This window comes from Coturnix japonica, chromosome Z, assembly GCF_054131305.1.
Source record: "Coturnix japonica strain WE chromosome Z, WE-NBRP24, whole genome shotgun sequence".
In the NCBI taxonomy this organism is placed as follows: Eukaryota; Metazoa; Chordata; class Aves; order Galliformes; family Phasianidae; genus Coturnix; species Coturnix japonica.
In genome coordinates, this window is record NC_140702.1 from 61,409,187 (window position 1) to 61,435,509 (window position 26,323).

General features: G+C 40.1%; 1 protein-coding gene and 1 long non-coding RNA gene across 7 annotated transcripts in view; one reads left to right on the forward strand and one right to left on the reverse strand.

Annotated features, from left to right (window-relative positions):
• Positions 1-3,170: 3,170 nt before the first annotated feature.
• LOC146754121 (uncharacterized) lies at positions 3,171-8,132 on the reverse strand. The gene is made up of 3 exons (XR_014939806.1): positions 7,737-8,132; positions 7,265-7,300; positions 3,171-3,287 (listed from the first exon to the last, which is right to left on the reverse strand). It is a non-coding gene; the product is annotated as an uncharacterized LOC146754121 (long non-coding RNA).
• A 25-nt stretch (positions 8,133-8,157) lies between these two features.
• Positions 8,158-26,323, forward strand: part of AP3B1 (adaptor related protein complex 3 subunit beta 1) — a 138,023-nt gene continuing 119,857 nt past the window's right edge. For 3 of the 6 annotated variants that reach the window (XR_004305544.2, XM_015848601.3, XM_085530114.1), the window contains exons 1-3: positions 15,661-16,338; positions 21,041-21,116; positions 25,935-26,009. Coding sequence is in view for 4 of the 6 variants with exons in the window: in XM_015848601.3 (XP_015704087.2) it covers positions 16,169-16,338; positions 21,041-21,116; positions 25,935-26,009 (321 nt within the window). In the remaining 2 variants the exon portion in view is untranslated. Of the gene's footprint in view, positions 8,345-13,361; positions 13,426-15,660; positions 16,339-21,040; positions 21,117-25,934; positions 26,010-26,323 lie in introns of those variants that run through there. The other 3 variants (XR_014939805.1, XM_015848602.3, XM_015848603.2) reach the window with 2 other exon arrangements.

Genomic DNA, 26,323 nt, shown 5'->3' on the forward strand with positions numbered 1-26,323 from the left:
AAAAGTGTATGGAGAAATAAAGAACTGTACTTACAAATGTTTAAAGCATGAGAGAAGAAACGAAGAAGTGACATCTTCTGGCAAGCTGAACTATTAAGTTCCTAAGTAACTTACAGCTCAAACTTTTATTTTCAGGAAGGCTGAAAATTATCCTCTATTTAGAGGTGTTTTGCTGGTGTACTCTGTTCTAGTGCTTAGAACGGCGTACCCTTTAAAATGAGCATGCCTGAATTTAGACACTTCAATTCATGATGAAGTTCTTGGGTGGAAATAGCCTGATTCTAGACGATATAATTCTGCTGAAATGGATGTGAGTACATCTTGTATGAAAATCAACCACTTAGGCTTGCAAACCGTGCAAAAGGAAACTGCTATGTGGTTCTTGTTTCTATTTTCAAGGAATAGGACATTGTGTTCAAAACTGCGTCAAAGAAATATTTTCTCAAGGCAGAATGATGGCTGTTTGGTTTCACTGCTGAAACCTTTGGTGCTTTCATCTTCTTCCCTGCTACCCCACCCTCACATGTAGGTGAACATGTGCATGGGTAGAGTAGTGCTCCCCAGTGTTCTGTATTATCTTCTGCTCTGGTAGCAAAGCTCCGAGCACAAAGTTCTGCTGAGGAGAAGCAGATGTAGACCACCCTGTCTGTTGTGTAGGTGTTGTCCCAGCTGCATTCCTCATCCCACTCCCATCCTCTCAGTGTCTGGACTCTTGTGCCAGGTTCATCTTTTCCACATGTTCAGCTCTAAGTTTTCAGGGCAGATAACACTCCTTCTGTGTGTCCCTGTGCTGCTCCTTTTTTCCAACACTGGCCATTAATTTGACTTCGTTTATCCCATCATTTTCTTCTTACAAAAATAAACATAAGATGCCTTGATTACTGGGTTGCAGTTCAAACCAGTAATGAACAGCTGTCTTTCCATGATGAAGACCCACTAAAGGGATGAAGTAGAAATCCAGCTGTCTACCTTCACTAGCAGTGAACCAGTCACTAATGATCAAAAAGAAGGAAGCAAAGGACACAGAAGTAAAATTTTCTGATGACAGTGGTGTCAGAAGGTTTGCAAGAGATACTGTCAAATGTTTGTGCACCTTATCTTGTTTTGAAAGGATATATATATATAGAACCTCTGATAGATGCTAGCTGCTTGCCTGGTATTCTTTTGAGTAACAGTCTCATCTCCACATAAAGTAATTAATTTCCAGTTAAGTTTTGTAATAAAAGGCTTTTTCTTTTGAGTTCAGTTGTGGGAACAAAGAGGTACAAAAGGTGGAACAGGATTTTCCTCTTCAACATGATCTTCTTCTAGTTTCATCTAAAGACTTTCTATTAAATCATATTGGCTGTTTTGACTTAAGTGATGATTCTACTGAAGGACTGAATTCTTCTGTGGAGTACTGTACTTCATAAATATGCACCACTGAAGTGTTTCAATTGAAGAACTATAAAACCAGCAATATGGGTGCTGGAGTCCCTGAGAGCAGAACAGATAGATCATCCTTGTAACATCTCAAGCTCTTTATGAAGATAGCAGAGCTATAAACATTTCCCATGTTTAAAGACTTAGCATGGCGGTCTGTTACGAGTGAGTAGACTCTTTCTCTTCAGAGGCAGTATGGCACATGAGGCCTAAGAGGGATATGTAGGACTGAAAACAAAGCATGTTTCTGTTTTTCCCTGAAATAAAACATGAAGCTGCTCTTTTGTTTCAGATTTTGAGAAGAGCATGTGATGTGCAGCCTGACTTGCCCTATATGTGGCATTCTTCAACTATAGATATGATAGAATGATACGTTTATGTTTTTTAGAAGAAGAAACTGATAAGAAGAAATGTAGTGTGAGTTTAATTCCTTTTCTACTGGACTACAAGTCTTTGGTGAAATGTGAACTATATCATTACATGACTTATGTAGGTTGCTCTGCAAATAATGTCTCCTATCTACTTCCATGGAAACCACAACAGTTACAAAGAGCACAGTAACACTGTTTGGTAGGTAGAGCCAGTTCTCAGCTACAAAACATTCTTCTTCAACGCCAGTTTGCTTCATTCCTCCATGCCAGATGCCATTTTGTCAGAGTGCCCCTCTGCTGCCATCTGTCACACAGCAACAAAATGTAATGGAATACTGGAGGGAAGGTTCAACTTCTACTGCCATATTGCCAACATCATAAAATAGGGGCATTATTTTTGGAGCAATCTTCGTAAATGCTAAATCCTTTCATTACTTGTACTGAAAATCCTAGTTATGGTGTGTGGACTGCACAAACTTTGTGCAGTTTGGACAAATCTGGCTCTTCACTAGCAGTCTCTTTTTCAGCTGCTGAACTGTATTACAAGTCTGCAAGATTTCCACACAATTACAAAGCTGCAGTAGTGATAGTGAGTTGGAAAGCATCTCTTAACAGTTGTACCTGCAGATCTCCAATCTAGCACAGAATACTTACATTTAAATTTGTCTGGTGCCAGAATCTGTGGAGAAGATTCAGAACAAGGAGATTACATGATGCTTCTCTGCAATAAACCTTTGGCTTCAGAAATTGCTGAGCCAGAGATGTTATCTTTATACTTAATACCCCTTTCTTCTTTGAATTTGTCTTGTTTTTCCTTGGCTAATAAAAACTACTGGCATCAGTAGCATCCCATGGCAACCATTTATCCCTCTTTTAGTTGTGAACCCTTATCTCATCCCAAGAGAAGCCAGAGAGATTGCTCAGCAAGAAGAAAAGTTTCCAAGGCCTTTGGAGTTTGAGGTTATGAGCGATCTCTGTGACTGCAGAGGGAATCTGTGACCAAAGAAAAAGAAAAAAGACTGCTTTTATTTTCTTGTCCACACCTACATTTTGTGTATCCAGTGTGATTTCCAAGGTAAATCTTTCAACTTTCTCATTCCTGATCTGCCAGGAAAATAATTTATTGGCCTTTTCACCCCTTTCATATACAAGTGCACTTGAGTGCAGCAACTGCTTACAGATCTGATTCTCAGCCAGCTCATTATGTTCCTTCCAGAAACCATTTAGAAATTATCATACATTAATAATAATAATAATAATAATAATCCAGTAGGATATGTAATGTAAGTGTTTCACCCTTAGGAAAATATGAGGAGTAACCACTTCTTGGCATCGTGCCTTCCATTTCCCTCTTTGTTACTCTTCCAGTAAAAGACTCTCCCATGTTTTTTCCACAAATTTTATTACACTCTGTCAGAATTTTATCTTCTGTAATTGCTTCCATCTGAAAGAGCCATGGTGTTGTTCTGAGCACTCATTTTCTCCTTCTTCTTACTAAAAAATAAAATAAAATAAAATAAAATAAAATAAAATAAAATAAAATAAAATAAAATAAAATAAAATAAAATAAAATAAAACAATGTTTTGCCTTTCCTCTGTTATTTAAGGGTAGGCTTCAAATCATATATTAATTTACATTGTAGACCAGATTCTATTACATCATTATGGGTCTGATTAGTTTGTGTCCTCAAATTGGACAAAAGTGCTTGAAAAGAAGCTATATCTCCTTGTATGGGGAAATCTTTGTTGTAGGCTATCTTTACTGACCTCCTTTGGGACAGGATGCATGCTGACAGCTGCAGAAATAAGAAGGGAATGTGTTCAAAGGACATTGTGCTCCAGCTGTTCAAAAAAATGAAGTATTTGAATGCTATGTTCGTACAACTTAGATAAGGTCTGATCCAATAGTTATAGAATCAAAGAATCATAGAATCACCAAGGTTGGAAAAGACCTAAAAAATCATCCAGTCCAACCATTCACCTATTACCAATAGCTCCCACTAAACCACATCCAGTGCTGCAGTCTATACCAGGACTGATGCATAGTTGGCCTATGACTGGGAAGTCATGGAATGTTTACATCTAACCGTCTTTAGCTTGTAAGCAAGGGGGTCACAAGTGTCTTTTTATTTTCTTCTCTTTTTGTTGTTGTGTGTATTGTAATTGCTGTTCACTCAGTGGGAAACTGAATTAATAACTCACAATCTGGATAAAAGTTGTTTAGGATAGATATCTATTTCTCTGTGTTGAGTGGAGGATTGAGACAAACTCCGAGAATGCCATTCCTTCTATGAATATTGGGCACTTTATTTCCGCCAAGCAATTCACTTGCAGCACAATACAAAGCAGAAACAAACATGTAGGTGTGTTAGCTATTCTAGTCCAGTTTGAAAGTAAAATGTAGAGGATGTCTGAGTACACAGGAATGCAAAGGCTGAAGTCTTCAGTAAGTGCAGCTTGATTTTCTTTACAAAAGTCAGGATCCACTAGGAACTATTTCCAATGGTCATAGAATGGATTTACAAAGGCATCTAGATCAGTGGCATTTCTAGGTTATGGCTTGCAGACAGTATAATAAAGAGAGATACATTATCATAAACACATCAATTATGTGCGCACATCTTAAAGAATTTATTTCAAACTAGCTTAAAAAACACTTCAAACAACTAATAAACTGTAAAGTACTAATAAAAGCAAGAAAACCTGTGCTTTAATCTTTCAACAAAGGCAAAACCCTAATGAAGTTTGAAGCTAACCTCAACCCAATGGGCTCTTCCAGCCAGATATGTTACAGTGTAAATTATTTACACAGACACAGGTTTTTAGGGTGTATTAGAGCTGCATTACCTAAGGCAGTAAAATACATTTTCTTCTAACTTAGCTAGACCCCTGCCTTTTTGTAGATTAAAAATAATCAGAAGTTGGAAAAGCCATGCTTAGATTTTCCAGAATTGTTTTCTCCTTTAAATACTTCTGCTTTCACTCTCAGCATCTCTGCTGTTTGTTTTCTGTTTTGCTTATTCACCAATTAATCAAAATCTTTGTAAGCATTGGAAGGAATATAAATTAATGAAGCCAGACGACACATATTGTGTAATTTTATAGTTCACAGAAAAACAGTAGGAACTAAAGAGAACTTGGGTTCAGCTGGTTTCAAGAGTGCATATTGAGTGGCTCCTGTGTATTATATGGTAGCCCTAAGGAATGAGTACTTCAAAAAGAACAGTTGTTTGCTTTTATTACATTCCCAAACACATGTTCAACTGGATAAGGATGACCAAAGATTTTTTCAGAGCCACTAACTTTGTCTTTTGCATAAGAGTTTTTCGGGACTACTACTGTGGAATACTAGCAGCTGAGTTTGGGTCACAGGCAGAAAGTACATTGCAATGACCCCTCATATTCCTAGTTAGGGAATTAGCTTCTGTTTTTAATTTTAAACTGATTAAACATCAGATTTCAAAGTAATTACAGAATGAGAAATCTTAATATTTGGAAGTTTATATCATATCATAATTTACCTTTCATCATTTTCATGATGCTACTACTGGAGTTACTACTAAGTTACTAAAATGTAACTCAAAGTCAACACTGTTACACATTTGTGTAGGATCTGCAACAACAGCGCATTTTAGGTGACTCCGAAATTATCAGCAATATAGAAAACACAAGGAAAACATTTAACATTGCAAACTTGCTGTTACAGAGAGCTTGAATGCCACTAAAATAAGCTTCTTCACTACTGCATCTACTGAATTTGTTATGACGACAAATAACATACTAATAACATGATCCACCAGAGGGCACCAAGTAAACATATGGCAACCCAGCTCAGCTGAAAAGAAAAAGAGGGGACATAATTCACTCTAAAACACACTGTAACATAACCTGTCTTTGCTCATTGCAGCTGAGTTGGACAAGATGACCTTTAAGGCTCCCTTGCAACTCTAAAGATTCTATGATTATGATCCTGTGACTCTATGATGATCCTTGGGGGTACCTTTCAACTCAGGATATTTTGTGAGTCTCCTATTATAATCTATGATGTTTTTTTGCTGTGCAAAAACCTGAAATACAGAATTCTGTAATCACTGAATGCAAATGCATTTAGATTCAGTGATATTTTGTGCTTTGTAAACCAGCAATTTGAAATAATCTTGAATGAGTATAAATTCAGTGTGTGAACACATCATCCCTTCAAGATTATTCTGAGTAGTTAATGCAGTCTGGGGAAAGGCTATCCAGTGAATGAGCATGGTGTATTTTCAGGCTAAAAGAAAATAGCAAGGGCTTGTACTGAGCCCTCCTGATATGACTGTATTAAGGTACTTAATAAATGTGCACACAGTATCTGCTTTCCATTGTCAGTTTCAAGGCCCTGCTGAACTATGCTTTTCTGTTACTGTCTGTTTTTCTTTTCCTAACACAGTTGCATGATTGTCCTCCTCTGGAGTCCATTTGCTTGACTCCCTGCTTGTTCATATTCCCACAAACTTATCTGGAGCAACCTAGAAGCCCACTGTACTTATCTTTTTTGTTTGTTTTTTGTTTTTTTCTTCTCTTGTTAATCCTTCCTCTAAGATTACTTTTAAAATGCTATGCATTATAATTAGAGAAGAATTAATTTGTTGTACTTAGTGTGTTCTATATTGCCAGCAAAAAATGCATGCATTTTACAGCTTTATACAAAGTAGCAAAGCAGCTTGAAACATCCCCCTCGTTTTGAGGCAGACAACCCCAAGATAAGCTAGAACAGATTTACTATGAGAACTATGGTCTTGGCCACTTCCTACATTGTATGTGCCTAACACACAAATAAAAGATGTAAGCCAGGGGCCCTTGTACACAGATACAAAACCACTTCCAGGACTGAAGTTTAAGTGCTCTCATTGTTATGTTTTGAAATCAATGCAGGGTTTGAAAAACCTGATCTATAAAGACTGCTGGTACGAGTTCTTAGATCTCTCTGTAGTAGTTTAAACTTTTAGGAAAAAAAGTGTCCATTTTCATCTGATGTTCTCAGGTAAATTTGAAGAACCATCAGCTAAAATGGTGACAATAAAGAATATTTGCTTTGTGACTGGGAGCCAACAGAGACCCTAAAAGTAATAAACACAACAATTAATATATTGGTAATTCATGTTCTCAAGTTTACGTGCCTGTCAATGACCGGTTCTCAATTAGAAATGTATATACAAGATGGTGAAAGACAGGAAATTCAAGGATCTGCTTCAGAAAATATTACGACAGCCCATTTATTTTTCCCCTCTGCAAGATAAAAAGTATTGATTGTGAACTGTAACCTTTTGGAAATTAGTTCAGTTCTCAGGATGAAAAGGTTGGACTTCACTAATGTAAGTTATGTCAGTAGACAGATAGACAGAAGGGCATTTTAATGAGCACAGATTATTTCTCAAACACTGCTGGGAACGGAGGAGAATAGGAAAATAGGATTGTAAATATATACATACTGTGGCCACTTGCATGCAAAAGGATGAGCTGCATCACTGTTGTGGATATGGTGAGTGTTGTTAACACTGGAAATGGCACCTATCACTCTCAAACTGTCAGATCCTGAACTGTTTCCTTTTCACTTTTCCCATGCCCTTTGCCTTGAACTTTTAAGTAACTTCTTGAACATTCAGCAACCCGGGAAAGACCTGCAGCAAAGTCAGCACGTGGTAGTGCCAGCAAATGCTAAGTTTAGAATAGAATAATAGAATTCTGTAACTTGGAAGGGACACTTAAAGGCAATCTAGTCCACCTCCCCTGCAATGAACAGGGATGCCTACTGACAGACCAGCCTGTCCAGCCTGACCATCACCTCTGCGCAATCTGCTGCAGTGCCATAACAACCTCACTGCAGAAAACCTCTCAAACGTCCAACCTAAATCTCCCCTCTTTCGATTTGAAACCATCTCCCCTCTTTCTACCACCACAGACCTTACTAAAGGGTCTGTCCCCTTCTTTCTTTCCATACTGACAGGCCGCTCTCAGGTCTCCCCGGAGCCTTCTGTTCTCCAGGCTGAACAGCCACAGCTTTCTGTTCTCATGTGAGTGAGGTTCCTGGATCACTTCTGCAGCCCATCTCTGTACGCACTCCTTCAGGCCCACCTCTCTCCTGTACTGATGACTCCACACATGGACTCCTCAGCAGTAAGAATCACCAAAACGGAACGGCAGAAATAGCGTAGCACACACAGGGAGCAAACTGCGGTGCCCCACGGACGCCCACCAAACTTCCACTTTCCTTCGCTTACAGAGCACTACAAGCAGGCCGGGCCCAGCTCCGGCCCTGACGGGGCGGCTCCATCCTCGATCCACAGCCGTGGCCCCGCCTCCGTCACGAGGTCCGGCACCCTCCGCTTCCGGGAGGAGCGAGTGGGAGTGTCGTGCCGGTAAGTTTGTGGGATCGGCAGCATGTCCGGCAACGGGATCGGCTACGGCGAGCACGGCGGGGAGGCAGTGCCCGAGCTGGCGCAGGAGGCGGCACCCACCACTGCCCCTTCGGTACCCGCAGCCTTCGGGCTGTTCAGCAGCGACACCAAGAAGTAAGGGGCTGGGCCGGCTCCGGTCGGGTCGGGCCAAGCGGGCGGTGGGGGAAGCGCAGCGGAGCGTGTCCGTGTGCGTGGCCGTGGGCGGGGCGGTGGGAGCCGCGGGACGGCGCTTCGTGGTGCTGGGTGCCTCGTGCCGCGATTCCAGGCCTTCAGCCCGACCCCTGTAACGCTGTGCTGTGGGTGTGTGGCACCGTGTGATTGCTGTCTGCGAAGGACGAGTGTACAATCCCTCATCGCTTTCAATAACCAGCTGTGTTCATTCACACTAAGTTTCGTTCTGCCTTAAAGTATTTTGGGAGTGTTTGTGGATGCTGGAGTCTGCCTTAAGGTGGGAGGGAGCCAGCGGCCAGGAGGTCTGGCAGAAATCAAAATGAGGAAATGAGGGTGGGAGGCCGGTCTGAATGTGGTGGCACAGAAAGCCTTTTTCCTCCTTAGAGGAGAAGTGAGTTGTAGGGACAGACAGGATATGCAGCGGGATCAAGTGGTTTGCCAGGTGGGAATGATACTTTGCAACACATTGGAAATCTATTCCTAGAGCAACAAGTAGAAAGGACCGTAAACTGAAGCCTCGAACACATTAGGAAATCAATCATCAGTTCTTCAGTTTGATTGTTCTGCACTAAGAGAGCATCTGTGCTTAGAAACCTCGACTGATGTGTTTTTTATGCCACAGTTAAGTAAATGGCAAGGCGAAGCTACTGTGACTGATGTGTCTCTCCCTGGGTCAGCCATTGGTAGGCCTCGTCGCTTTGCCACACAGCTGCACTCGTCTTCCTTGTTGACCCAATGTTTGTTCTGTTCTAGTTAAAATGTTCAGTGATCTGCCATGGATACCCCCCTCTGCCTTGTGCATTGTGTCTGATTTATGTTGTTTGCACCCTTTTCATTTTGTCTCTTTCTGTGGAAACAACTTTGTGCACTATTTTTTTTTTTTTTTTTTTTTATCATTGTTTTCATTCCTCTGTTCTGCAGAGGATAATACCCCTGATCATTGTTCATGGTCATAATTCTATGTATAAACTCTCTTCATCCTAGATTTCAGACTGTTTTGCATGTTAAATGTAGTGTTTTCCTAACTGAGAAAACAAAGTAGTTTTATCAGAAGCTGCCCAGTGGTTAGGGAAATGCAGCTCTGGCATCCTCAGACTGTATATATGTGGCTGTGGCTTTCTATGAACATAAAAGAGGCAGAGTAGCTCAGGTGTTTGTGAAGTGTGTACCTTATTAATTATTGTTTCAGGCTTGCTTCTGTAGTTAAAGGATGGGAGAGAAGATCCCTGAAGAAGAGGCTAGTTTTCTTACACAGTGGGTGGTGATGCACTGGAACAGGTTGCCCAGGGAGGCTGTGGATGCCCCATCTCTGGAGGCATTCAGGCCTAGGCTGTATGCTGCTTTGGGCAGCCTCGTGTGGTGGTTGGTGACCCTGCACATTGCAAGGGGGTTGAAACTAGATGATCGTTGCGGTCCTTTTCAACCCAGTCCATTCTCTGATTTTATTAGTGGTGCAGTTAGAAGCATAGAATATCCTAAGTTGGAAGGAATCCATAGGGATCACTGAGTCAAACTCCAGGCTCCATACAGAACCACACAAAAACCCAGCCACGTGACTGAGAACTTTGTCCAAGTGGTTACTGAACTCCTGAAGGCTCAGTGCTATGAATATGATAATATGCTAGAAGAGAGGGATGCCATTCAGAGGATCGTGGACAAACTTTGTAAGTGGGCCCATGTGAACTGAATGAGGTGTTACACTTGGGTCAGGTCAGCCCCAGGTAATTGTGCAGACTGAGAAGTCCTTATGAGCAGACCTTTCTTGAAAGATTTAGAGATTTTGGCAGATGAAAAGCTTTACATGAACCAGCAGTGTGCATTTGCAGCACAGAAGGCCAGCTGTCTTCTGGGCTGCATCCAAGGAAAGGCAGCCAGCAAGGAGAGGGACTGTCCTCCTCTGCCCTGCCCTTGAGTGGCCCCCACCTTAAATGCTATGACCAGGCCTGGGATCTCCAGCACAAGAAAGATATAGAGCTTGTTGGGTTGAGTCCAGAGGAGACCACAGATATAATAGAGGGCTGGAGAACCTCTTGTGTGAAAGAAGTTAGAAGGATTTGGGCTTATTTATCTTAGAGAAGATAAGGCTCTGAAAAGCCTCAGTGTGGCCTTCCAGTACCTCAAAGCAAATTATAAACAGGACAGGGACCAACTTTATACATGGGCAGATAGTGGTCATAAAAGAGGGGATAATTAGATTATATACTGGGGAATCTTTTTTACTCAGAGTGGTGAGACACTGGCACAGGCTGCCTGGAGAAGCTTTAGATGCCCCATCTGCAGAGGGGTTCAAGACCAGGTTGGATGAGACCCTGGGTAGTCTGACTGGTGACTCTGCCCTTGACAGTGTTGGAACTGGGTGTTTTTAAGGACTCTTCAAGCCGTGCCACTTTGGTGATTCTATGCTTGTGTGAAGGATTGCTTCACTTGAACTTCTAGCAGTATTTTGCCTAATGCAGCCAAGAATACTGTTACCTTCTTAGCAGCAAGGGCATGCTGCTGACTCATGTTCAGCTTGGTGCCCCTGAAAACCTCCAGGCCCTTACCTGCAGAGCATCTTTCCTGCTGTCTACATGGCACCCATCATGAGTGTCAGCTGCTACCCCTAGTTTCACTGGAGAAAAGAAGGCTGCGAGGTGACCTCATTGCAGCCTTTCAGTACCTGAAGGGTGCCTATAATCAGGAGGAGAGTAAACTCTATGAAAGGGCTGATAATAGTAGGACAAGGGGAACCTAACACAGTGGTGTTAGGTTCTTTGAGGCAGAGTGAATTCAACAGTATAACTAGCTGTTGCTTTATTGGAATTGAATGTAAAAAATTACAAGTAAATCCTGTGAGTAACATCAGCAGGTACTCATAAGTGTAGTATAGGAAAAGATGGCAAAATTTGTAACAACCATTTTTGAACTTAACTGTTTTGTATCTTTAAGCTATATTCCTGCCAAACAAAATACAAGTGTAGTTTAATATTAGAGGTTGTTTTTTTTTGTTTTTTTTTTTTCCCTGCAGATCTGTATTAACTGTTTGGTTGAAGTATTAATTGGGAAACTTAGCAGGGCTGCAAGCGTTTTTGTTTTGTTGTTGTTGTTTGTTTGTTTTTGGGTTTTTTTTGCTGAGATTTTGCAAGCTTGTTTTGGAGAAAGTTGATCTAAGGTGGTGATTTCATTAACGTACTCGTTCCCCAATTCCCTGTGCACAAGACTTTTCCAAATTCATCAAAGCTAAAAACTTGCTTTCAACAGCTGCCAGAGATGTTCTTGGAGTCTTCAGTTGATCTAGTTTTACCTTGGCGTATCCTGTTCAACCAGTCATGGAAAGCTTGTATTGACTTCTGTTTATGAAATTCTTGGAGGAGAGTCCAGGCCTAATGCTCAAACTTGATGCATACAGTAGCTCATTGGCAAGTCCACTGTCTTTTCCCATCTGTTATAATGGCACTGTGCCCACTGATATGGTGATACGCCAGCTGCAGTAGGATGCACAAGCCAGTGAAGAAGGATGGTTTGGGTGAAATGGCAACTGTAGAAGATAAAATCTGATCACAGTAGTCGATACAACAGTAGGAACTAAATGCAGTATATGAACAGAAACAGTATTGCAGTGCAGTTCCCCATTTGAAATTGGTCAGATCTGATGGAAAGTGACACACGGTGTATATGTTCTTATTTCCATGCTCTTGGCACACATGGGAGTGTAAGCAATGAACTGCTGATTTGCTGTGATTCTCTGTAATGTAGTGACTGATCTATTTTTTTTAAACCCTAGGTTTGTTATTGTTGTTGGTTTGTTGGGTTTTTTTTGTTTGTTTTCTGGAAAGGAGAGTTTAAGTTCTTCACCATGTTTTCTAAATATTTACTGTACTTATGCAATGTATTCATTGTAGAGCATATGATCTGCATTGTGAATGGCATTAAAAATGTTTTTCAGTAGCACTGTTATAAGGCTGACATTTGCAAAAAAAAGTTTTGCTTTTCTGAAGATTATCCTTGCCGATGTTCCCTCTTCCTCCTAGTAGTTTTCTTGAGAAAATTAGAATTCCTTCGTTAAACGTTAAATGTGAGGCTGAGAAGGAAAAAGGTGACTTTTTCATCTCATCACTTATCTTTAAATCACAGTATAACTGACTTTTCTCCCTTAAAACAATAGTTGAATTCTAAGGTGGGATTATGAACTAAAAATATGTTGTGATGAGAGAGGGTGGCAGTACTGCATAGCACCACAAGATGTCATTCGAACAGTTTGTGCTATAGAATGAAATGCTCAGTGAAACACAGACTTCATTTCCTGCTGAAAAAAGGAACCTAATTCAACAGCAGAATAAACTCAAATCATAGCAGGTATTCACTTTTGTTTTCCGTGTTGTGTGGCATTGAAATCAGTTTGTGGTTCTCTTATAAGAATTAAATTTACGCTTGTGCAGGCAATTGTATAAACTCTAGAATAGAATAAATGAATTTATTTAAAGATTTTACAGTGCCTGTAAACTGAAGTGTGCCCTTGTGGCCAAGAAAGCCTATGGTATATCCTGAGGTGCTTTCTTGATCCAGTTACAGGAGGGAGAGAAGGTTCTTTTAATATATGTATACCTGGCAGCAAGATTGAGACACAACAGGTCAAATGTTTGCTCTACCAGTTTAATACAAACCCCAATAGGAAAGAGACAGGAATTTAAAAAAAAGTCACCAACCACCAGACCAGGCTGCTCAGAGCCACATCCAGCCTGGCCTTGAATGCCTCCAGGGATGGGGCACCCACAACCTCCTTGGGCAACCTGTTCCAGTGTGTCACCACTCCCTATGTGAAAAACTTCCCCCCAATATCCAACCTAAATCTCCCTCGTCTCAGTTTAAAACCTTGTCCTATCAGTCTTTCTTCATGTACCGGAAGGCCACAGTGAGGTCTCCTCAGAGCCTTCTCATCTCTAAGCTAAACAAGTCTGATTCACTCAATCTTTTCTCATAGAAGAGGTGCTCCAGCTCTCTGAATGTTGATTACCACACAGTGACACCCACTGCTCACCTTCTAGGTAAGTCAGAGTCTTATCACAAAAAATGCCTCAGAAAGTGAGCTTTGAGCCAGGAAGAAAGAAGGGTTCAGACAGGTGCATTAAAAGAGCAGACAGCAGACTGAGGTAATGGTTCCTTCCTCTCTGTGTTGTCCTGGTAAAGTCACATTTAGAATACTGTGTCCAGTTCTGGGCTCCCCAGTTCAAAAAAGCTGGCTATCTCCTAGGAGGAGTCCAGCTGAGAGCAGCAAGGTGGTGAGGTGGGGCCTGGAGCATCTTCTGTGCAAGAAAAGACTGAGTTACCTGGGTAACTCAGCCTTGGGAAAGGAGGAATATAGACTGTTCTGATTAATGTTTATAAACATCCAAAAGGAGGTGGGAGGCAAATGAATGTGGCCAGGCTCTTCTTGGCGGTGTTTAGTGGTGGAACAAGGAGTAATGGCTTAAAACTTAAACACAGGATGTTTCGTACTTGCATGCAGAAGAACTTCTTTATGCTAAGGTTGAGAGCACTGAAACAGGTTGCCCAGAGAGACTGTGAAGATTAATTCTATAGAGATATTCAAGACTCCCCCCCAGATGCTTATGCTTTAGCAGGGGATTTGGGTTTGATAATCTCTTGAAGTCCTTTCTTTCCTCAAATACTTACATAGGAATTAATTACTGTAGAAGTGCCAGGGAGAAATAGGTTGCTCTGTCAGCATGCGTTTTCAGCTTCAAACCTAGTAACATTCATATGATATTTAACTTTATCTTGGAACACTTTGTTAAGCTGCAGATAAAGTAAATCTTAATGGTTGAGTCATTGTTTCTTTGCTGTTTGGGCTTCATTTGCAGTTCTGGTATTTATGAAAATTATGCTTTATATGAAAGTCTTATAATTACACAGTTACTTATTACAGTGCCAGGGTATGTTAGAAATGCAGTGAATAATAATTCATGGATATTACATTATGGTATTGCTAGATGGGAGTAGGAAATATAATAAATATCTGTCAACAGTGTGAATTAAGTGTTCTCTTAACAGCAGTTGTTGGGGATAAATAGGTGAAGTGGCAAATTATTTTCCGCAGATCATGATCTAGCATTTTATTGCAGACAAATAGTTATTGCTCCTAACGCTTTCTGATGGTTCCTTTAAGAAAAGTTGAGGGAGAGGTCCAGATTTATTACTGGCATAGCTGATGTATTCCTCAGTGATGGTCTTCCCTCCCCCTGCCCGCTATTATTTCATATGCAGAAGGCTCAAGGGAGAGAATGAGAACTGAAAAAATCCAACCGATGGTTGTTTTCTTGTTTCCTTTCTTGAAGCAGCATCTAGAGAACAAGTCCTAACCTATCATAAATAGACCTATCATAATAAGTAGACCTATCATAAATGTATCTTGACTTTATTACAGCAAAAATGTTGCAAAGACATGAAAAGAGAGCAGTGCTTTGAAGTGGAAAGTCAAATTATCTATCTTAAAGGCTACAGTCAGAAAACTTAAAAACATCAGAAGAAAAATAGAAATCCTTCTCTACTGAAGTCACTTAACGTGGTCACTCTGAATCCCTAGTCAAATTATTGTATTGAAGAATAGAACTTCCTGGTGAAAGTTACAAAGGTAGCTGATTCTGCTTTGTAATTACATTGATACTAAATAAAAACTGTACCTTTTTTGGTGGGTGCTGTACAGGTTGTATTTCATAGCCTGTTCATATGCTGTAAATGTATTTCATAGCCTGTTTATGTTCTGTGTGTCTTTCTGATTAAAGTCACACGCTGATGCTCTCGAAACCATGCAACTTCTTAGGACAGTAGGAGATGTATTATACAGAGTTTAAAATGTAAGACTACAGATGAGGGAAACCTCTTTGCTTTCTTAGATATGGTGGTTGTCAGACTAACGGGATTCATGTTTTGTTTGTTCCTTGAGAGAATGAGAAAAAAGAGGGGGGTGGCGTGGGGGAGTGAGATCATTTTACCGCTTCCAACTGTTGGGAAGGGAAATGAACTTAGAGATTATATTTTTACTCTGAAAGTTTCTTTCTTTGTGCCTATTTGTGTTGGGATGAATACTGTCCTGCTTAATACAGCTTAGTATTATCCATATACTATCAAATTCGTCTTCTTTAAATCTGGTTTTGGCTGCTGAAGTAATAAAGTTCAGTTACCTGTAATATGTAGTGACTCTATAGGCTACAGTCAGCCTCCAACTTCTAGCAGGGAGAGGCAAATATACTGATGCAGCTGGGTGGTTGCTCTGTGCTTTCCTAAGTTCCTGGCAGGCTTATGTAAGTGATAAAGACATTATTTGTCTAGTGTTGTGCACTGAAGAACAGTCACTGCAGAGTAACTAATGAGCATAGAAGCAGCATTATGAAGGTTATATTTATTTTATTGTGATTTTTATTCCTGCAAGGTTTTTTGAGGGATTTTAGTTACAAACTGAAATTCCCTTAAATCTTAATGTTCAGAAGATGGAAATATTGATGTTCTATACAACATACTGTGAAAGACTGAAATACATTTGTCCCTAAACACTGTTAGAGGCTTCCGATAAGAGCTGTTTTTGGAGGGAAATGACCTTTGAAATCTACATAGGATATTTGTTTCTAGAAGTTAAAACAGCAAGGGAGTGAGTATCCTGTTACATAATAAGGCTGTAAGATTTTATTTTATTTTTAGTAGACTTCAGTCTCTGCAGGCAAGGTTGGCTGAGTGCAGTTGGCTTTTTATTTTATTTTATTTTTTTTCTTTTTAAATACTATACTTTAAGGAATGGAACAAAATTCTACAGTGCTGGATAAAATAGTGGAGGTTTCACACTCTATTAAATCTGCTTTAAAAGTGGGAAACTTTGAAGTTACACTGAAACCGTATGTAAGTATTGAGGAAAAAAGGCTTGCTGCTGACAATCCTTATGAATGCATGGAACAGTATATTGCTCTGTAAGTATCTAATGCCTACCAGTCCTGGATTACTGTTTGTGCGAGAAAAGTCTTTTTATTTTTTGATTTTAAGAGTTTTTTAAAAAATCATCAGTTACTCTAGAAATTAACTTCCAAATGGATTAACCAAGAACCTACTGTTCTATTTTTCTTTTTTCCCCAATGATGTTTTTTCTCTTAGAAAAGCAAATATTTGTTTTAATGTCTCTGAGATATATCTTTCCTATTAACTGTTCAAAATGTGGGGGGTTTTTTTGTTTTTGTTTTTTTTAGTAATATGACAATATTTTCTATGAGCAACTAAAAATGCATTTCAACATTAATTACTTTTTCTCCTGTTTTCACTTGTCTGAAATTCACTTTTTAGTCTTTTCTATCCGCTACAGTAGTAATTTACACTTGGCTGTTTCTGTCATTCCCAAATTCTGTCAGTGCGTTGTCAGCTTGTGTTTGTGCTGTTTAACTTTCTTCGTTTCTGATCCTTGGTTTTTGAAGTCCGGTTATTGTCTGCACATTTCCTACTTTCTCTTTGGAAATTTATATTCCTACTTTTTCAAATCAAATTTTTTGATAATATTTTAGCTAGATATATATAGACCTAAACTTGAATTTTACACACTTTATCTGGTCTCGTTAATTCAGTGTTTTTTGATTATTTGGTCAGATCTTAATTTTTTTATTATTATTTTTTTATTATTTTTAGAACTGAAACATCCTCCTACAAATTATGTGAAGAGTACTAAATAATGATTTATTTATATTATTTTATGTAATACCCTTTGCTAGTATCTCAGTCTCGGCTTTTGCACAATCATATGAGACGGGAAAGGAGAAGCAGTTGAGTGGAACTAGAAGCAACTTTCTCAATTAGAGTGGTAGAGAATTAGGTGGACAGGAAAGGAGAGCAAAGAAAGCTATCCCTGGACAAGAAGAATAGGAATATAGAGGATTATCAAAAGTTAAGTTAAACTTTATGACAAGTTAATTATGAATACAACTGCAGAGACTTTAAGAAAAAAAGTAGAATATTTTAGGCATGCAAAGGGAATTGGCAGGGTTCACTGACAGCTTTAAACTAGGTATGAACAGGAGTGGGGAAGTAACTGGGGTCGCTAGAAAGGAGCCTGAATGTAGCATGTATATGCTTGTGGGAGAGAGATGTGCTTAGCAGAATCTCACAGTCTTGTGTTTTGGTGAAGGAGAAGAACAACTTACCATTTTGTGGGAAGATCCCACACAGGGTAGATCATTTTCGACAAACCTGATTTCATTCTATGACAAGGTGACCCACTTAGTGCATAATGGTAAGGCTGTCAATGTGGACTACCTGGACTTCAGTAAAACCTTTGACACCGTCCTCCACAGCATCATCATGGAGAAGCTGGCTGCCCACAGTTTGGATAGATGTACACATTACTGTGTGAAACACTGGCTGGACGGCTGGCCCCAGAGAATTGAGGTCAGTGGAGTTAAATCCAGTTGGTGGCCCCAGTCATGAGGGGTGTCCCCCAGGGATTGATACTGCAGCCCTCACACAGTGAGAGTGGGACAAGTCTCTTCTCACTGGTGACAAGTGACAGGATGAGGGGAAATGACCTTAAGTTGCACCAACCTAAGTTTAGGTTGGACGTTAGGAAACACTTCTTTACAGAAAGGGTAGTCAAGCACTGGAATGGGCTCCCCACGGAGGTGGTTGAGTCACCGTCCCTGGATGTGTTTAAGAGCCATTTGGATGTGGTCCTTAGAGATATGATTTAGCAGGGGGTTGTTAAGAGTTAGGGTACTATGGTTAGGCTGTGGTTCGACTTGATGATCTTTGAAGTCTTTTCCAACCTGGGTAATTCTATGATTGTATAATACAGAGTTGATCATGGATGCACATGAAGTGAGATAAAAAAAACCAAAGAGTAATGCAGAGAAAGATAAAATGTAGAAAAGTTCCTTTATTACAGGAACATGGAGAAGATTGGAGGAGAGGCTTAGAAAAAGACATGACATCACAAAGTTAGCTCTAGTAATTTTTACAGATGGATCAGTTTGGGATGGAACACTGGAGTGTTTGAACTGGTGAAGAAGGGAAATTATAATAAGCTGACCTTAACAGTATCAAAAACTACAGGAAAAAAAAAAAGTCATTTGGGAGCATAGTTTAAAGGAGAGAAGCAAATTAAAAAATAAAAATAAAAATAAAAATGCAGCCGTAGAATATTGACCAGTAGTACTGTGAAAACTTCTAGAATAACTGAGAACAGCAAATTGCTCTGAGAGTGTCCAAGAAGGAAAACATGAGGGATTCCAAGTGATACTTTGGAAACTGTGCTGAAGTGGACAAGAAAATAGAATATTTAACTTGTTAAGTGAAGCCTGTACTTAGAGCAGACCGTCTGTGTTAAGTTGATGAAGTTTTTTAAAATGTGCTTATTTCTGAAAAAGTAGCTAGACCTCACTTGAGTGTTTCCTGTAGATATATCTATTAATTGAGTTTTGTAGGTTTTTCTTTTGGTTTAATAGAATTATTGTTATTATTATTTTAATCTTTGACTGTAGCTCTTAACTTTGATATGCACCAAAGCATGAGGGTGGTGTGGATTTCTCATGAGTGGGCAGGGAATAGATGCAGTAATAGGTCTGAGAATATGAGAAAAATCGTCTCTGTAGAATGACTATGTCTTGCAAGTATGAGAAATGCTTTTTAACATTTTTATGAAGGAATGTGACAAAGTTTTATGATCTGACTCTGTTTTCTTACTTAGACCTTGATTTTCTTTCAATCTGAAATTATGATTGATAAACTGGAGTATAGTTAAAACTTGATATTTACTTTTGAAGTCCGAAGTCCTGTCTCTGGATTTCCATGTTATGTTTCACTATGGAAAAGGAGGGTTCCAGTTGTTTTTCAGCTGTTTGAGTTAAGGTGTTATTGTATTTTAGCATAGACGAGTCAATCTCAGACTGTTGCATCTGGCACTTGCTTTGTGGGAGCATGAGGAGTGAAAGAAGCGTCAGTTTAAAATGAAGAATGCTGTTGCCTCAAGACTTCAACCTTCCAACCAAGGCTCAGCTCAAAGCTCATTAAAGTTGTGTGTGCTTGCTTTATTGTTGCAATTGGATAATTTGTTTTACTAAACATTTTGTTTTTCTTAGCCAGAATGTCAACAAATGCAATTCAAAACTGAGCAAGAGGGACCAGCTCTTCATCTTAAGCTGCTGAAGTGATGCAAGGATATAAACTTGCTTTTCTTCCTTTCTCCCTTTTTCTCCCTTTTTCTCCCTTTTTCTCCCTTTTTCTCCCTTTTTCTCCCTTTTTCTCCCTTTTTCTCCCTTTTTCTCCCTTTTTCTCCCTTTTTCTCCCTTTTTCTCCCCTTTTCTCCCCTTTTCTCCCCTTTTCTCCCCTTTTCTCCCCTTTTCTCCCCTTTTCTCCCCTTTTCTCCCCTTTTCTCCCCTTTTCTCCCCTTTTCTCCCCTTTTCTCCCCTTTTCTCCCCTTTTCTCCCCTTTTCTCCCCTTTTCTCCCCTTTTCTCCCCTTTTCTCCCCTTTTCTCCCCTTTTCTCCCCTTTTCTCCCCTTTTCTCCCCTTTTCTCCCCTTTTCTCCCCTTTTCTCCCCTTTTCTCCCCTTTTCTCCCCTTTTCTCCCCTTTTCTCCCCTTTTCTCCCCTTTTCTCCCCTTTTCTCCCCTTTTCTCCCCTTTTCTCCCCTTTTCTCCCCTTTTCTCCCCTTTTCTCCCCTTTTCTCCCCTTTTCTCCCCTTTTCTCCCCTTTTCTCCCCTTTTCTCCCCTTTTCTCCCCTTTTCTCCCCTTTTCTCCCCTTTTCTCCCCTTTTCTCCCCTTTTCTCCCCTTTTCTCCCCTTTTCTCCCCTTTTCTCCCCTTTTCTCCCCTTTTCTCCCCTTTTCTCCCCTTTTCTCCCCTTTTCTCCCCTTTTCTCCCCTTTTCTCCCCTTTTCTCCCCTTTTCTCCCCTTTTCTCCCCTTTTCTCCCCTTTTCTCCCCTTTTCTCCCCTTTTCTCCCCTTTTCTCCCCTTTTCTCCCCTTTTCTCCCCTTTTCTCCCCTTTTCTCCCCTTTTCTCCCCTTTTCTCCCCTTTTCTCCCCTTTTCTCCCCTTTTCTCCCCTTTTCTCCCCTTTTCTCCCCTTTTCTCCCCTTTTCTCCCCTTTTCTCCCCTTTTCTCCCCTTTTCTCCCCTTTTCTCCCCTTTTCTCCCCTTTTCTCCCCTTTTCTCCCCTTTTCTCCCCTTTTCTCCCCTTTTCTCCCCTTTTCTCCCCTTTTCTCCCCTTTTCTCCCCTTTTCTCCCCTTTTCTCCCCTTTTCTCCCCTTTTCTCCCCTTTTCTCCCCTTTTCTCCCCTTTTCTCCCCTTTTCTCCCCTTTTCTCCCCTTTTCTCCCCTTTTCTCCCCTTTTCTCCCCTTTTCTCCCCTTTTCTCCCCTTTTCTCCCCTTTTCTCCCCTTTTCTCCCCTTTTCTCCCCTTTTCTCCCCTTTTCTCCCCTTTTCTCCCCTTTTCTCCCCTTTTCTCCCCTTTTCTCCCCTTTTCTCCCCTTTTCTCCCCTTTTCTCCCCTTTTCTCCCCTTTTCTCCCCTTTTCTCCCCTTTTCTCCCCTTTTCTCCCCTTTTCTCCCCTTTTCTCCCCTTTTCTCCCCTTTTCTCCCCTTTTCTCCCCTTTTCTCCCTTCCATTTTTTACTATTTCTAATTGAGATTTTTCTGTGTTTCTGTCTTAGAAATGAAGACCTAAAACAAATGTTGGAAAGCAGCAAGGACTCTGCAAAACTGGATGCAATGAAAAGGATTGTTGGGGTATGTGATTATTATTATTACTTTCTTCTTGGGCACGAATACATTTTACAGATTCTGCACAAATTCGAATCTCTGGATGGTGTTTAAATGCTGCTGTGCAGTCTTAAATTTGTATTTTTCTATTAAAATATATACAGTCATGCACTTTTATAATATTTGTTCAACAGAGTCAATATGCCTATAAATAATTGTTTGCAGTAAGGAGACAATGTGTTTGTAGATAACACCAAGCTGAGTGGTGCATTTGACTTCCTGGAGGGAAGGGAGGCCAGTCGAGGGGGGGCCTGGACAGGGTTGAGAGGAGGGCTTGTGTGCCAGCCTCATGAAGTTCACCAAGGCTGAGTACGAAGTCCTGCACCTGGGTCAGGGCAGTCCTGAGCACAGACACAGACCAGGTGGAGAATGGCTTGAGAGCAGCCCTGAGGAGAAGGATTTGGGAGTATCAGCTGATGAAAGACTCAACATGAGCTGACAGTGTGTGCTTACAGCCCAGAAGGCCAATCATATGCTGGTTTGCATCAAGAGAAGTGTGACCACCGGGCAAAGGGAGGTGATTTGCCCCTCTACTCTGCTCCCAAGACCCTCCTACTGGAGCACTGCATCCAGTTCTGGGCTCCCAGCACAAGAAGGATGTGGAGTTGTTAGAGTGGGTGCAGAGGAGATCCAAGGGCTGGAACACCTCTCCTACTGCGACAGGCTGAGGGAGATGGGGCTCTTCAGCCTGAAGAAGAGAAGGCTCTGTGAGGACCTTATAGCACCCTTCTAGTAGCAGAAAAGGGCTTACATGAAAGTTGGGGAGGGAATTTTTATAAAGACATGTAGTAACCAGACTGGGAGAAATGCCTTTAAACTGGAAAAGGGTAGATTTAGACTAGATATCAGGAAGAAATTATTTAGTATGGGGGTAGCAAGACACTGGCATAGGCTGCCCGGAAAAGATGCAGAAGCTGCCTCCCTTGAAGCATTCAAGGCCAGGTTGGATGGGGCTTTGAGCAGCCTGGTCTAGTGGGAGAGGTGTCAAGGCAAGAGAACTGGAACTGGATCATCATGGAAGTTCCTTCTAACCCAAATAGTTCTATGATTCTGTGTTAAAACATAAAATTGCAATTGAAGTTTTTCTGAAGGAATTATCTTAATTCAGCAGTCAGAAAGCAACAGGAGTTTGCTGGAGTTTTCATATTTAAAAACATGTTTTGCATTTGTTTTTATGTTTTGTTTTTTTTAAGACAATATAAAGATATATTTAAATTGAGCCCGTTACCTATTTATTTGTCCAAGTATCTCAGGTCAGCTGTGGTGTTTAACACCACAATGTGTTTAAGCTCTGTAAGTTAAACATCTTGAATTTGATTTTATTATTATTATTATTTCTGGAAAGTATTGGAAGAATGTGCTGTGGAAATCTAATCAGTATCCAGCTGGTTTCTTTTTCTTGAACTTTTGCAGTAGCTTTCTCTCACAGCTCCTTCAGTTTCCTATGGGTGCTTTTTTTTTTTTTTTTTTTTTCCTTTCTTTTTGCTTCCTTCATATGTGGCTTAATCCTCTCTTAGCATGTACTGAAATGTGTAGTTTCTGGCTGTATCCTGTGATACTGTTCTCTCATCGGACCCTAGTGCTAGTGACTTCTCCCTATCTTTGGTGTCCCATAACAATGAAGATTTTACTCAAGTTGGCTGTCTTAAGCTTTTGTCTTTTCAGCCCTGGATCCTGGTTCTGGTAAAGACATAGATAATGTGTTAGTAAGCTTGGTCCCTTGTAGAGCAGTATGTAATGTAATTTCTTCTGCTTTGTTCAGTAAAGTTCTTTTGGTTATTACTGTGGTCAGGAGAGTTGGAGAGAGTTGCAAGTTGCTTACTTTATGTTCTTTTTCAAAAAGGTGGGCAAGATCCTTAACTGCACTTGGAAACTTTTGCAACTAAATGCATATGTGTTTGAGGCAACTGGAAAGTATTAAATCAGGTCAGCTTTAAAACAAAGATTTACCAGATTGCTACTCACTCTCACTTCTGTCTTTTATTGATGGTTCATTTGCACTCACTGCTGCAACATATTTGAAGTAGTTCTTAAAAACACTATATTTACCAATAAGTGTATTAAAAAAGGGGTGGCCAGCAGGGAGAGGGAGGTGATTGTCCCCCTCTACTCAGCTCTTGTGAGACCCCATCTGTAGCACTGCGTCCAGGCCTGGGGCCCTAAGTAGAAGAAAGTCACAGAGCTCTTGAAACAGGTCCAGAGGAGGGCCACTAAGATGATTAGAGGGCTGGAGCACCTCTCCTATGAGGAAAGGTTGAGGGAACTGGGCTTGTTTCACTTGGAGAAGAGAAGACTCTGAGGAGACCTCATTGTGGCCTTCCAGTATTTGAAGGGAGCATATAAACAGGAGGGGGAATGGCTGTTTACAAGGGCGGATAGTGATAGGACAAGAGGGAATGGTTTTAAACGGAGACTGGGGAGCTTTAGGTTGGATATTAGGAGGAAGTTTTTCACACAGAGGGTGGAGAAGCACTGTAACATTCTTGGAGGCATTCAAGGCCAGGCTGGATGTGGCTCTGGACAGCCTGGTCTGGTGGTTGGTGACCCTGCACATATTAGGGGGTTTGAAACCAGATGATCACTGTGGTCCTTTTCAACCCAGTCCACTCAATAACTTTGTGATTCCATGATTCAAAGTATTTACTTCTATCTTGTGTTTAAACTATGCCTCATAACTGATACCTGGTACCAACCTTTGGTTCACTTAACCAGTTGGACCAGTGAGCTTTTCAGATCAGTACTGGGACCTTGTGCAATTAGTATACGGCCTGTAACTGTATTAATATTCTTGCTGGGCACAGGAACACTTATGCATTAGCAGTTATGTGCTTACATTTAGCAAGCTCTCAGGCGTGATATATTTTTCGGAGATAAAAGACATTCTCTGCCCTTTCTACTAGAGGAAAAAGGAATTTGTCAGAGCATTGTTTAACGTGTCTCATGGGAGTACTGTTTTTTTCCACTAATTTTAAATAAGGGAAAAGGCTGTATAGGCGAGTAATTTTTTTACCCTTTTAGTAGACTTCAAGAAGCCAAACCTTCCTGTGTTTGTGTAGGTGTGGTGGAAAAGTAGTAGGAGAACACTTCTTACAACTCCTTTTGCTGCTTATTGCTCTTCTAAGGTGGTTGGCAAATTCTCCTGGGGAGAAGGAAATGTTTTACAAACAGAACAAAACAGAGAATAAATTCAGAAACAAATTGATATGCCTGGTTTTTCACAAAGGCATTGCTTTATGGCCATCCCTCGCTTAAAAATAAAATAAGTGTAGTGCACCCTGTATTATGAACAGTGTTTTGTAGGTACAGAAGTTTGCACAGATTTGTGGACACAAGATTCTTGATTCAGAATGTTCCTGTCTGTGCAGGAACTTGAGGTATGTAGGACAACACAGCTGTTGTGTCTGTGCACAGAAGCCAAAATGGTGTGATAAGACCATAGGATGATAATGTTCCTTCAGGTACATTCCATCTATGCTAATCATTATGACTTTGTGAGTCAAAATACTGTCTTCTTAAAGAACTCCAATACATACTTACATTTTATACAGGAGCTATTACAGTGGATGAGTTAAATAATGGAAGTGATTTGTAGAGTCATACTGTTACAGCCTATCAGGTAAATCTTTAAAGATTCTCTGAGTTTTTGAATAACGTAACTTCTGCTGCATTAGCTGTGAAGATTGTTCATATGCTATTTTGTGGTACCTTGCAGTGCACATTGTTACTGGGTAGCGCACAACTCTGGTCCATCTGAATCTGACTTTGTCTTATTTTACTCTTATCCTTTCCAGTATGCTGACTGGATCCTGGCTTGTCTGTATCTGAAGGTGTTCTCTTCTGAGCTTGTCAGTCTGCAGCAACACCCAAACTGAAAAATTTGTAACACATTCGTCCAATTCCAGGGTTTGCAATCTTGCAATGTGGATATGAATTATTGGCAGACATGCTGCTGAAATTAGATCTAAGCGATGACAGAATTGTGCAGCTGAAGTGCATTCACTCTATTCCTTTTCCTGTATTTGTTTTTGATAAGTAGAACTCTTAGCAGTTCGTATTTGAAGGATGAAGCTGAACTGGGGTTTTGTTGCTGGTACTCTTTGCTGAGTGAACAACTTTGTTTATTCTTTATCCCAGTTTTAGACTTTTCTGAGGTCAGATACAAACACTTCCTTTGAAAACAACCATGTAAAAGCAACCATGCACACTGATAGGTTGATTGGCTGTATGTTTACTTGTAATTTTTTTGTTCTCTGTCCTTGCTTTGTTAAACTTCCCATGGAAAACAGCTGCACTTTGATTTTAGTGTAATATCAATTTATTTATTTTTCTTCTTGATTTTCTTCTAGCACACTGAAGTTATTCCTGAGAGATGAAACAGGATTTAATCTTACAATTTCTGTTGAACTTCTTTCTGTCTTTTTCTTCCTTTTGTCTTTTTTTTTTTTTTTTCGATAGTAGCTCCCTGACGTGGCGTTCTGTTAACACTTTACTGATGAGAAAAATATTCACTTATTTTGGAAGAATTAATTTATAAACGTTAAAATTGCTTTGCAGCCTAGTAGGGTAAAGCCCAGCTTCTTGATTGTGCCCCTGCTCCCTTACTGTCATTCCAGCCTGCCTATGATGGTGGTGCTGTTGTATGATTCTGGTTGGATGTTTGTTTTTTTGTTTGTGTGTTTTAATTCAGACTTTGTCTTCCATATGGATATGTAATAAATCTCTTGCCTTAAAAATGAAACCTGGTCACTAATAAATGATGCAATTATTTTATTTTATTTTTTTCAGATGATTGCAAAGGGAAAAAATGCTTCTGAGCTGTTTCCTGCTGTTGTGAAGAATGTTGCCAGTAAAAATATTGAGGTATTCCTACAGCTTATTAAAAATGTTGTTAGAGAAGATCAGTGCATATATGAAAACTTTATCTAATTCTATCAGACTTCAACATTAATTGTAAAAATATTTCTAGACCTTTTTTTTTTTACTAGAATTGCTTATTTTATTTTATTTTATTTTATTTTATTTTATTTTATTTTATTTTATTTTATTTTATTTTTTATTATTTTTTTTTTTCCCCCAGAATCAAGTGGTAAATTTGGATGAAAATTATATGTCAGTTAGTAGTTTCAGACTGCATAGTGACCAGTGAGGTCTGTTTTTGAACAGTAGACCAAGCA